Here is an 11,231-nt window from a genome sequence, read left to right as displayed (position 1 = left end):
GGATTAAGGAGCTAGGGGAGCTGAGTCCAAAACGCACCGGTGTAAGAATCAGCGGGTGGGAGGAGGGAGGGCTTTTGATGTCACGCATGCGCCTCAGCTCTGCGTGACGCAGAGGGGCGGTGCAGGCACCTGGCTGCGCTTGCGCAGAACTCCCCCCCGAAGGGCCTTATTTAGGTTGCGCAGGCGCCCGTTGGCCATTTCTCCTCAGCCGCGCCGGAGTCGTTCGTGTCGGTGAGTGTCCGCAGGTCCTTGTTTGTCTCCCAGCGACCTCGGAGGATGCGGCTTTCGGCGGCGGGGGGGGGGGGTCCTTTGTTCCGGAGCCTAGAGGGTATTGGCAAGCTGCGGTCTGCCACTGGGAGATGCGAGAGGCTCGCTGAGCTTCGGGGCGCTGCCGAGGCCTGCAGGCCGCGCCGACTCTATTGTGTGAGATGTTGGAGGAGGCGGAGCGGAAGCGGCCGCCGCCATTTCCTCGCCTCCGCTTCGGCCCTCGGCTGGGGTCCCCTCGGCCTGGGGCTTTGGCCCCTGGTGCTCGGAGCGGCCTTGCGGGCCCATCGCTGGCCAGTGAGGGCCCGGGCGTCCGCCGGCCGGCGATCCTGTCGCGGGCCCGCGGGGCGCCTCGGCGGCGGAGGCTGCTAACGTTCCCCGGTCTTATCGTCACGTTCGCCTTGCAGTCTGTCTCGACTCGAGATCCTGCTGGAGACGATGATGTTGGGCACCGAAGGCGGAGAGGGGTTCGTGGTGAAGGTGCGGGGCTTGCCCTGGTCTTGCTCGGCCGACGAGGTGCAGCGGTTCTTCTCCGGTGAGTCTGCGGCGGGAGGCGGGAGGCGGGAGTCGCCCTGCGGGGCGGCGGCGGGCGGGGCGGCCCCGGGCGCCCCCTGTCGGGCGCAGGCGGAACCGCGCCCGGGCCGCTCGCGCCGCGCGGGCTGTTTGTTACGCAATGGACGCTCAGCCCGCCGGGCCCCCGGGGGTTCTTTGTTAAAGCCAGCCCAACTGTTGTGAATGTCTTCATATCGGAAGGATTAATTGGGGTGGATGAGTGTTACCCTCTATCTTTGCTTGCCCTGTAATAACTTGTCCCAAGTATGTTACGTGGCATTCTGCTCTGGGAAGTTAAAATGTCACTGGTAGTTGAAGAATTCTTACTTAGTTTCTGATCTGGCTCGCGTTACATTTGAGGACACAGAGGCAGGGCTTTTTCACCTGTGTCCTTTTTTTTTTTTTTTTTTTTTTTCTTTTTTTGCATCGTGTAAGTTCCCTGAATGACTCCTACCAGAATCTTATTTTTCTCTATTAGTGTAGGACGGAAAAAAGTTGTATTTGGGAAATTGTAGTTTTGGGGAAAGACACTTATAGTATTGACTATTTGAATTTAGCTATAGTAATGAAAATGATCTGTAAAACAAGAACTGAGTACACCGGAAGCCACTTTTGCAGGGGGCAAGACTGGGTTTGGCTTCAGCTGTGCAACTTGGAGCGTTTTAGCTTGATAACACTGATCCCTTCTCAGGTGAGTATTAAGCCTGCAGTTTGGATTGAGTGACTACTGTAATATGGCTGCTGGTAAGGCAGATCTGAAAGATTACCCAGAACAAAACTGTTCAGAAAATGCAGTAAAGTCGTGCGATCAAGATTTCTTTTTTCTGAGAAGTTAGAAAAAAAGCATGCATGCTGCAGTTAGCATATGCCTGTAATCCTAGCACTCAAGAGGCTGAGGTAGGAGAAGCTCCATGGTTTAAGGCTAGCGAGGGGTACATAGACCAGGCTAAAAGACATTCACTGGAAACTTGAGTAATAAGGACTGAGAGGTACTTCATTAAAGTGCTTTGAATATTGGGTTCTCTTGGGCAGTGTGCCATTTAGGGAATGAGATAGGTGGCCAGAGGATGGCGTAAATACTGTAGAGACATGAGTTGGTAGTATCTTGGTCACTTTTGGCTTTACAAATAACCTACTTTTTACTGGTGATGTGAAAATGTTTTTTTTGTTTTTTGAGACAGTCTCGCTCTGTAATTCAGGCTGGCCTCAAACCCCATGTCAGTCCTCCTGCCTCAGCCTCCTGAGTGCTGGGATCATAGGCGTGTACCATCAAACTTGGTGAAAATACTCTTCATTGGTATCCCCTGGAGGTGGTTTTAGGTTTTAAATTCTGTATTAACAGTTGTTTTCTTTCCAGACTGCAAAATTCAAAATGGGGCTCAAGGTATTCGTTTCATCTACACCAGAGAAGGCAGACCAAGTGGCGAGGCTTTTGTTGAACTTGAATCAGAAGATGAAGTCAAATTGGCCCTGAAAAAAGACAGAGAAACTATGGGACACAGATATGTTGAAGGTTTGATATATGTTGCCCTAGTAACACTAAGTAAAATGTTAAACATAGAGATCTTATCCCCTTCTGAATTTTAGGTATTTGACCGCATGGAAATGGTCATCTAAGGGAGTTTATGGCAGCTCTTCCTAGCTTATCTAAAGACCCAGGAAATCTGAACTGTGTTCTCTAACTTTCCAAAATTGACTAATTCTAAGCACCTCTTTCAGTATTCAAGTCAAACAACGTTGAAATGGATTGGGTGTTGAAGCATACTGGTCCAAATAGTCCTGACACGGCCAATGATGGCTTTGTACGGCTTAGAGGACTCCCCTTTGGATGTAGCAAGGAAGAAATTGTTCAGTTCTTCTCAGGTATGTGGTCTTGTTGCTGAGCAGTGAGTTCTGGCTAGCTTCTGGCAACATGATTGAGTAGATGTTAAAATTGAGTAGCCTAGGTACTAATTAGGTTGTGAGTATATGCCGATGAATTTGTTTTCTTCCTAGAGACCTTCAAATAACTTAAGCCCATCTTAAAGGTGGAAATCAGAAGTACTTCCAAAATGTTAATTTTTGCCTATATTTAGTAGCTTAGTTCAGAGTAGATCTTTTGAGGACTGTCCTCAACAGCTTAACTACTTTTCTCACATGCTGCTTAGTAAAGTACTTCAAGTTAAAGGTAAGATCCCGTACTGTTAGATTAGTATGAGTTAGATTGTAACTTAAAGTGTCTGTTGTAAGACACTTAATTTAGGTCATAGAACCAGAAATATTTCTAATGGTTTAATCCTCCTTATAACTAACCCCTACCCTGAAAAAAGAAAGACCATGGAAAGAGCTTGATTTAGCCAGCCTATATGAAGTCAGAATCAGCAAGTATAGTTGGGATGCTTGTCTCAGTATGTGAAATACAGCATAGAAAGTATTTTGAAATTGTTTTGGGCCTAAAGTATTTGAATGTTTTTATGCTGAAGAGCTGATAAGATTGCATGTTTAGCAGAATGTTACATCATATATTTTTAAGTGTACCATTAATCTCTAGATGTGATAAACTGGAATTAAGCAAGAAATCCTTTCATGGTTTATATAGTATGTATTAAAATCTTGAGTGTTAGATGATGATGTATGGAGTCCTAATGTCAGAATTTTTGAAATCAAGTTTGCTTTGTTTTATCTAAATCGGTGAGAATTGAATGCTATCTGTCAACGTTAAATATGAACATAATTTCATATCTTCTAGGAAAGTGCTTTAAGCCCTTTTTGTAAGCTTGGGAATGTATCCACGGAAAGGATTTTTCATAAACGGAATTTCCAGAAGTGAATCATACTACTGTTAGAACATAAGAATGCATGACTGTGCTGTGTAGATAGTTTGTTCAAAGTTTAGATTGTTGATTATGATTTATTGTTTGAATTTTTATATAAAATGTTTAAATGTGTACTTTTAAAAAACTTTTGAAGTTCCAGTAACTTAATGTATTGAAATATAAAATGAGGTAAAAGGTGTCTTGAATTTAGTAAAACTTGTTTTAATGCTTGAAATTTTATTAAGTTGTATAATTCTAAACAATACATTGCATAGATAAGTGTTAACTGTTGAATTCTTAATGCACCCTATGTAAAGCAGCAAGTTTTTAAAAATATAAATGCATACTGTGCCCCTTGGGGTGTGTTAAGAATTGTGTTGTACTTTTAATAGTGGAACTTCATATTATTGCAATACATATTTAAAGAGTACTTGTTGAAAGCATACCGTTCACCTAAAGTTAAATTTCTGGTTTATTTAAAGCTATAAGAAGAATCATTTCTGGGCTTGTGATGTTAATATTGCCCCCCTACTGGGGTTATTTGTCCTTGGGTTGAAGGGTTGGAAATCGTGCCAAATGGGATAACATTGCCGGTGGACTTCCAGGGGAGGAGTACGGGGGAGGCCTTCGTGCAGTTTGCTTCACAGGAAATAGCTGAAAAGGCTCTAAAGAAACACAAGGAAAGAATAGGGCACAGGTGGGGATGGATGGCTGGTGGATTTGTCACTTTTCTTATGGTAAACAGTTAAATCCATATTCTCTCTGCTTAAGAGGAGGAAATCTGTCCATTTTATAGTCCCCCTTCATTGATGTTTTGCCACAATTTCAAACTTCTCTGTCAAGTGTCCCATATTGCATTCAGACTAAATTTGAGATTTTAAAATTGTCACAGATCTGATTTACTTTGGGATTTTGGAAGATTCTTAATTTGTTAACCCTAGTCGATGGAGTTGAGAGACTATGGCTTTAAAAAATTGATGCAAATTTGGCTTTAGCTATAATAACACCCATCTAGTAAATTAATATTACCATAAGAAAATGTGATACTTTCTGATCTTGTTTTTAAAGTTGAAATGCAACAAACGTTTTCTTGCTGTATAAATATTCTGCATATGTATTACTAAGCATAGCTTTCAAGAAATTGTCACAAAAGGTTTTATTCTCTTTGCTTGTGACTATTTTTCATTGAAGCATGCGCTTAAACCTATGCTGATTCATACTGAAAGCATAGGCTGGGGTACTTCTTTGGCGATAGGAAGTGTGTAGTGTGGGCTGGACTGTTGGTGAAGGCTGGCTTTTTAGCCCACTTGCTATACATGCTGCCAGTGGATCTGAGTTGAAATGTTGAAAGTTGAGTGGAATTTTTTCCCTCCTGAACTGTTTATTTGTAATGCTCCTCGCTACCCCTAAGGTTGGGCTCTGCCTCAGAGGAGTGACTTTTTATTTTCCTATAAAGTTTACGATGTTTTACTGTTGAGTGAATTTCTGGTCATTGCCTATGCAAATATAAGGAATCTGGCTTTAAATATTAGTCAGTTTCATGGCTATGACTAGATTGTTTTCTTGTATAACAGAGACCCTGTATGAAATGAACTAATGTTTTCTCTCCCCTCCCCACTCCTTTCCTCTTGGACAATGCTTTAGGTATATTGAAATCTTTAAGAGCAGTCGGGCTGAAGTTAGAACTCATTATGATCCACCACGAAAGCTCATGGCCATGCAGCGACCAGGTCCCTACGACAGGCCTGGGGCTGGCAGAGGGTATAACAGCATTGGCAGAGGAGCTGGCTTTGAGAGGATGAGGCGTGGTGCTTATGGCGGAGGTGAGTGGTCTCTGCAAGGCTGGACCAGTTCTTTCTCCTTGGTCTAGGAATTCTCATTTGATTAACCACTTTTTTTGTTTTTCAGGCTATGGAGGCTATGATGATTATAATGGCTATAATGATGGCTATGGATTTGGGTCAGATAGATTTGGAAGAGGTAAGGTGAGAATTAAATTTCCCACCTGAAGGATGCCTACACTCCTGTTCATCTAGACCTCAATTACTGTTTTTCAGGAATGTCCGATCACAGATACGGGGATGGTGGTTCAACTTTCCAGAGCACAACTGGGCATTGTGTACACATGCGGGGATTACCTTACCGAGCTACTGAGAATGACATCTATAATGTAAGTGCAAAATGGGTTGACTCACAAGTCGGTTGCTTCAGTATGGGAGTTAAACTTAATCCTCCCCCTTTTTTTTTTTTGGTACCGGAGATCAAACTCAGGTCCTTAGCTTGCGAGCCCCCCCCCCCCCCTTAAGTGAGCATCATGTAATGAAATTTTTCATAATGTTAAGAAGTCGTGCTGGGGTGTAGCTTACTGGTAGAGTGCTTGCTTGGCCAGCCTGAGTTCAGGCAGGGTCCAGTCCTCAGAACCGCAAAAGAAAGTTTTTGGTGTATCTTGTGTTTCAGTTTTTTTCACCACTCAACCCCGTGAGAGTACACATTGAGATTGGTCCTGATGGGAGAGTAACTGGTGAAGCAGATGTTGAATTTGCAACTCACGAAGATGCTGTTGCAGCTATGTCGAAAGATAAAGCAAATATGCGTAAGTATAATTAGAGCACTGGAGGGTCCTCAGGCAGCCATGTGACAGACGGTTCAAAAAGATGCATGAGAAATTTCATTTCCACTGCTCGTGGTGGGGGTGGGGTTAGCTTAGATGTGTTAGGGATTGTAGGGGTTTTTTTTGGAACCAGAGATTGAACTCCATTCACTGCGCTTGCAGTGCAGGCAGCAGAACCACTGAGCTAAATCCCTGGCCTACTAAGTTTGTAGGTTTTTAAAATTAGTATGCAGAGCTGGGGTTGGTCTTCATGCCTTAATGCTAGCACACTTGGAAGGTTGAGACAGGATGATTGCTGGAGTTCAAGGCCAGCTGGGCTACATAGTGAGTTCAAGGCCACCCTGAACTATGGAGTGAGACTGTCTCAAAAAAACAAAAATATGCAGAAGGGGATTTGTAGTATGGATCATATTATGAAGTTTGTCTTTATTGACTATTCAGATGAATATTTAAAGGCAAGGTTTTTGGGGTTTTTTTGGGTACTGGGGATCAAACTCGGGTCCTTGCGCTTGTGCAACAGGTGGCAAAACGATTGAGCTAAATTCCTGGCCCTAAAGGCTAGTTTTTATAAATGAGCAGCCAGAAATTTTCTTACTGAAAAGTATTTGATGTTCACAAATCTACTTGTAGAAGAACTTTTGAAGTGCTTGTATTTTCATCAACATGCATTTTCAAACTTTCTTTTTTCTCATTTCAGAACACAGATATGTAGAACTCTTCTTGAATTCTACAGCAGGAGCAAGCGGTGGTGCTTACGGTAGCCAAATGCTAGGAGGCATGGGTTTGTGTAAATATCACTTTAGTGTCTTTTTTTAAGCTAACCTTATATGCCTTTTCTCTCATTTCAGAACACAGATATGTAGAACTCTTCTTGAATTCTACAGCAGGAGCAAGCGGTGGTGCTTATGGTAGCCAAATGATGGGAGGCATGGGCTTGTGTAAATATCGTTTTAAAAACCAAAACATTTTATCTGTATAAGTCGATTATAAGTTCAGTTAATCATATTTAATGAGTTTAGCATAATAATTTAGCTTAACAATTTAAGCTAGGCAAAGAGAATAGTTTCTTAATTTGTATTAATTTTGTAATTAGTACTATGTTAATTCTTAAATATGATTTATCCTAAACTTTTATAACACTTAAGTACTTTGGGGGAAGGGACTACAGAATAGAACTAGTTAAATTGAATACAGTTTAAATGTAAAATAGCAAAAACACAGGCTTAAACCTTTAATTTTGGGAGCATAATTAGCTGGGGATAACTAGGTGTGCATTGATACCTGTGTATTGACATAGCTTACTATATCAAAACGAGGGCTGTCCCACTAAATCCAATGAAGCAGTTTAAGATCTTCACAAGGCTTCTCCTGTGGAATCGTGGATTTAGTCCTGCTGATGTGTATTCCGCTAACCAATTGTTGGTTCCTAATGTCTAAGTGAAATGATGAATAGAAGGGTTAATCTGGTGATACACAATAGGCAGGAGGAGGCAGAGGGTTAGAGTAATAGAAGATCGAGACTGGAAATCATAGACATAGGTACAAGCCCGGTACCACCAGGTACCACCTTACATGAGGAGCGAGGCTCTAATGTTCTCTTAACTTGACAGCAAACCAGTCCAGTTACGGTGGCCCAGCCAGCCAGCAGCTGAGTGGTGGCTACGGAGGCGGCTATGGCGGCCAGAGCAGCATGAGCGGATATGGTAAGCATGCATTTGCATACTCCTAGAGTAAGTTTTAGGTAGGTTTCTTTAGCTGGGAATATGCAGGCTTCTTTTTTGAGATTGGGTTATTTAAAATGTATTGTTTTTAATAACTTTCAGAAACAGGCATGCGGGGGGAGTGTTACAGGAATTAAAAGTAGTCATTGCAACTTTTGGCCTACTGTCGAGCCAGAAAACATCTGCTTTCATCTGTTAAAACATTAAATAAAGTAATTCATTTTTTTTTTCTGTCTTGCTTAGCATTAAATCAATTTTTGAAGATTTTTAAAATAGAATGGTGGTTGGGTTCAGGACCGTATTTTAACACTAGTCAGTTAACTTAGGGATGGTTTTATTTATTTTTTTCAATTGGTCTAAAGAATGGTGATTTTGGTGTGATAGTCTTACCCTACAAAATCCTTTTGCAGACCAAGTTTTACAGGAAAACTCCAGTGATTTTCAATCAAACATTGCATAGGTAAATATTTTCTCAAAAAATATCAATTCCCAATAGCAGTTACTGATATGTTGTAAACACTTACCTCGATAATAGCAGTCAGTGGCTCTGAGTTAACTCCTTGGAGGCTGCCTGTGGGCGCAGTGAGTGGCTTTATCCAACTTTGTCGTTTTCGTCTCACTTCCTGCCCATAATGAATAGGGAAAGCAAGACTTCCCCTGTGCTCCCTATTCATATGTGCCATTTGATGGGCATTTGTGTTATGGTAAATTTTTTTTAAAATGCCTTGTTTAGCTTTAAAAACATGGAGTAATTTTGCAAATTTTTGAAAAACACTAGTTTTCCTTTAAACTTAAATTTTCCACGTTGATCCTGAAGAGTCCGTTTAAGTGGTAGCACAAGAGTCTGGCAAGTTGGTACTGCAGAGAAAGGGGTTAATCTGGGACTTGTTTGGAGTCGGGATCCTCCTTCCCAAACATGCTTCTCGCCACTTGGACAGCAGCCATTTGTACTCGTATACCTTTTAAACTTTTTCTTGGAATGTTGTATTTTACTTGACTGATTGTCTGGCACTACTCCTAACTTGTCAAATTGGTCTCTTTGCAGGCAGCCAAGGAGCAGTGAACAGCAGCTACTACAGTAGTGGAAGCCAAGCATCTGTGGGCGTGAACGGAGTGGGAGGGGTGTCTAGCATGTCCAGTATGAGTGGTGGATGGGGGATGTAATTGATCCTGATCACTGACTCTTGGTCAACTTTTTTTAAAGGAAAAAACAAATCTTAGTTTAACAGTTTTTGCAATCCAAGCTTGAGATTTATGATAACTCTTATCAGGAAATGAGGATTGTTTTAAAGACTCAAGGTTCAGTATTTTTGAACACAAGTTATCCAGGATGTAACATCAAGATTAAGTAAACTATAACTGTTAAACACTTTTCAGCTTTTCTCAAAGTAGTTATATTGTAGGATGTACTTAAGCAGTAAGTGTATTTAGGTTAAAGCAGTTGAATTATGTTAAATGTTGCTCTTATATCACATGGAACACTGTTGGGAAGCATGTTGAAAGACATGCTGTTTTGTAAAATTCAATATAGGAGCTGTGTCTACAATTACAGTGAAACATTTGGCATGTTTGTTAATTCTAGTTTCATTTAATAACCTGCAAGGCACGTAAGTTTAAGCTTTTTTTTTTTTTTTTTTAAAGTTAATGGGGAAATTGAGATGCAATACCAATCAATACCTTAGGATTTGGTCTTGGTGTTTGTATGAAATTCTGAGGCCTTGATTTAAATCTCATTGTGATTTCCTTTCAGGTGTATTGCGCTTAAGTGAAACTTGTCAAATAAATCTTTTACAAACTGCACTTTGTCTTGTCTGGGCCTCAGTGCTACTGCCATGGGCTGTCCCTGCCTGGGCATAGGGCCGTGTCTGGCTGCCAGAGGCTTGGCAGTTGTGCCTGGTGTTAGATGCCTTCAACTTCTCAGCTGCAGGTAAACCTGGCTCTGGGGCCTATGTGGCAGGAAGGGGGTACATAGGACCTGGTCTCCGTGCTCTCACCCCTCAGCATGGCCTGCGTGGCCGAGAGGTCAGGGATGGTGCCGGGACGTTGCCTTTCTCTGAAGTGTGGGTGGGTTGGGGTGTGTGATCCCAAGGCCTTGGCCATGCCAGGTGTTCTATTAATGAGCTACATCCTGCTTTCAGATGGCTTTGAAATTGAGGTTTTGAGCTTGATGTTTTTGCTGCATTCCTAAAAGTGAAGAACACTGTGCCATAAAACTGCATGCCAGTATCATATATTAAATAGTATTTCTGAGAGCAAACATGACTAGTTTGAATCAGTTACTGCAGTATTTTTTATATATATATATATACTTTTGGTACCGGGGACTGAACTCGGGCCCTTGTGCTTGCAAGGCAGGCAGCAAAACCACTGCCAAATCCTCAGCCCCTGCCGTATATTAATGTTCTGCTAGGTTGAACTCCATGAGATGTATGCAGGCAGGACTTTTTCAGCAAAAGTTACGTGAAAGCAGTTCTTGAGATAGGCCCAGAATGCTGAGGACCAGTGAGGACGGTGCAGTTGGGAAGGGGCGCTCTGCCCTCTTGGACAAGCAGTGCTGAGATGAGAATACGAACTGCAGGCTGCAGTGATGGGGCTGATGCTGAAAGCCAAATGTGCAGTGAACATGGGGGCTCTAAGCCTGGACGCCACACCCGAGTGAAAAATAAAAGTTTTTATTTCAGGGCCTGGCACAAGGCCTCAGCAACACAGGTCAAATCTTGCCACTGAGACAGACAAGGCACTGACAGACCAGTTGTGCTATAAAGCACTGCACGCCTTCAAGCTGTGACAGGGTAGGGAAGAGAGCTTGATGCGCTAGGATACCTGCTGCAAAATAGGGTAATTCTCTGAAAAGTGACAGCAAGACGATTGGGACCAGAGCCGGTGCAGGGGCCAAGCTGCAGGGGCCAAGCTGCAGCGACCAATGCCGAGGGAGCCACGCAGCCCAGGAGTGTGCTCCACACAAGCCCCAAGGAGGCGGGTGCGCTCTGCTCTGTCATCTTCCAGGCCCTTGGCTTTCCTGGGGAGCACTGCCCAGGCCCCTGGGGATCCCTGCAGACCAGAGTTCATTGCACCAGAGGCAGCGGGCAGGGGGCCTCAGGAGGCAGTGGAGGAGCAGCGGTGCAGCAGCAGGGTGTGGCAGCTGTCACACACGCGCACCGGCTTCGGGTAGGAGGGCAGGGCCAGCTCGCTGCCGGAGCAGGTGTTGCAGAATATGTGGCCGCAGTTTCGGCAGTGGTGCTAAGGAAAGCAACAGACCCTGAAGACACCTGCCTTGATGCCCATGTC

The 11,231-nt window shown here is 43.3% G+C and overlaps 2 protein-coding genes across 12 annotated transcripts in view; one reads left to right on the top strand and one right to left on the bottom strand.

Annotated features, from left to right (window-relative positions):
• Hnrnph1 (heterogeneous nuclear ribonucleoprotein H1) lies at nt 1–9,743 on the top strand. 7 transcript variants are annotated; one of them, XM_021242339.2, is made up of 14 exons: nt 44–231; nt 672–799; nt 2,174–2,329; nt 2,536–2,679; nt 4,170–4,308; nt 5,256–5,434; nt 5,520–5,591; nt 5,648–5,781; nt 6,069–6,204; nt 6,920–6,979; nt 7,071–7,130; nt 7,833–7,925; nt 8,354–8,403; nt 8,989–9,743. In XM_021242339.2, exons 2-13 carry the CDS (start codon nt 703–705, stop codon nt 8,401–8,403), a joined length of 1,320 nt encoding a protein of 439 aa, XP_021097998.1. In that variant the 5' UTR covers nt 44–231; nt 672–702; the 3' UTR covers nt 8,989–9,743. The 7 variants fall into 7 exon arrangements, with proteins under 7 accessions (XP_021097978.1, XP_021097968.1, XP_012920622.1 ...); XM_013065161.3 differs by having other exon boundaries at nt 55–231; nt 7,071–7,160; XM_021242309.2 differs by lacking the exon at nt 8,354–8,403 and having other exon boundaries at nt 5–231.
• An 856-nt stretch (nt 9,744–10,599) lies between these two features.
• The window catches only part of Rufy1 (RUN and FYVE domain containing 1), a 46,500-nt gene continuing 45,868 nt past the window's right edge, over nt 10,600–11,231 (bottom strand). For all 5 annotated transcript variants that reach the window (XR_015444677.1, XR_204824.4, XM_004836712.4 and 2 more), the window contains one exon: nt 10,600–11,183. Coding sequence is in view for 3 of the 5 variants with exons in the window: in XM_004836712.4 (XP_004836769.2) it covers nt 11,040–11,183 (144 nt within the window). In the remaining 2 variants the exon portion in view is untranslated. The remainder of the gene's footprint in view (nt 11,184–11,231) is intronic.

This window comes from Heterocephalus glaber, unplaced genomic scaffold (genome assembly GCF_053883595.1).
Source record: "Heterocephalus glaber isolate CG9 unplaced genomic scaffold, H.glaber_assembly_v1.0 deba00001606, whole genome shotgun sequence".
In the NCBI taxonomy this organism is placed as follows: Eukaryota; Metazoa; Chordata; class Mammalia; order Rodentia; family Bathyergidae; genus Heterocephalus; species Heterocephalus glaber.
This window is presented reverse-complemented; position numbering and strand designations above follow the sequence as displayed.

What these genes read in the sequence shown, in the direction of transcription:
- Hnrnph1 (XM_013065173.3), top strand. Translation starts at nt 703, where the DNA reads ATGATGTTGGGCACCGAAGGCGGAGAGGGGTTCGTGGTGAAGGTGCGG. An exon ending in AAGGAAAGAATAGGGCACAG is followed by an intron (nt 4,309 to 5,255) that starts GTGGGGATGGAT and finishes ACAATGCTTTAG; the next exon opens with GTATATTGAAATCTTTAAGA. An exon ending in GAGCAGCATGAGCGGATATG is followed by an intron (nt 7,926 to 8,988) that starts GTAAGCATGCAT and finishes GTCTCTTTGCAG; the next exon opens with GCAGCCAAGGAGCAGTGAAC.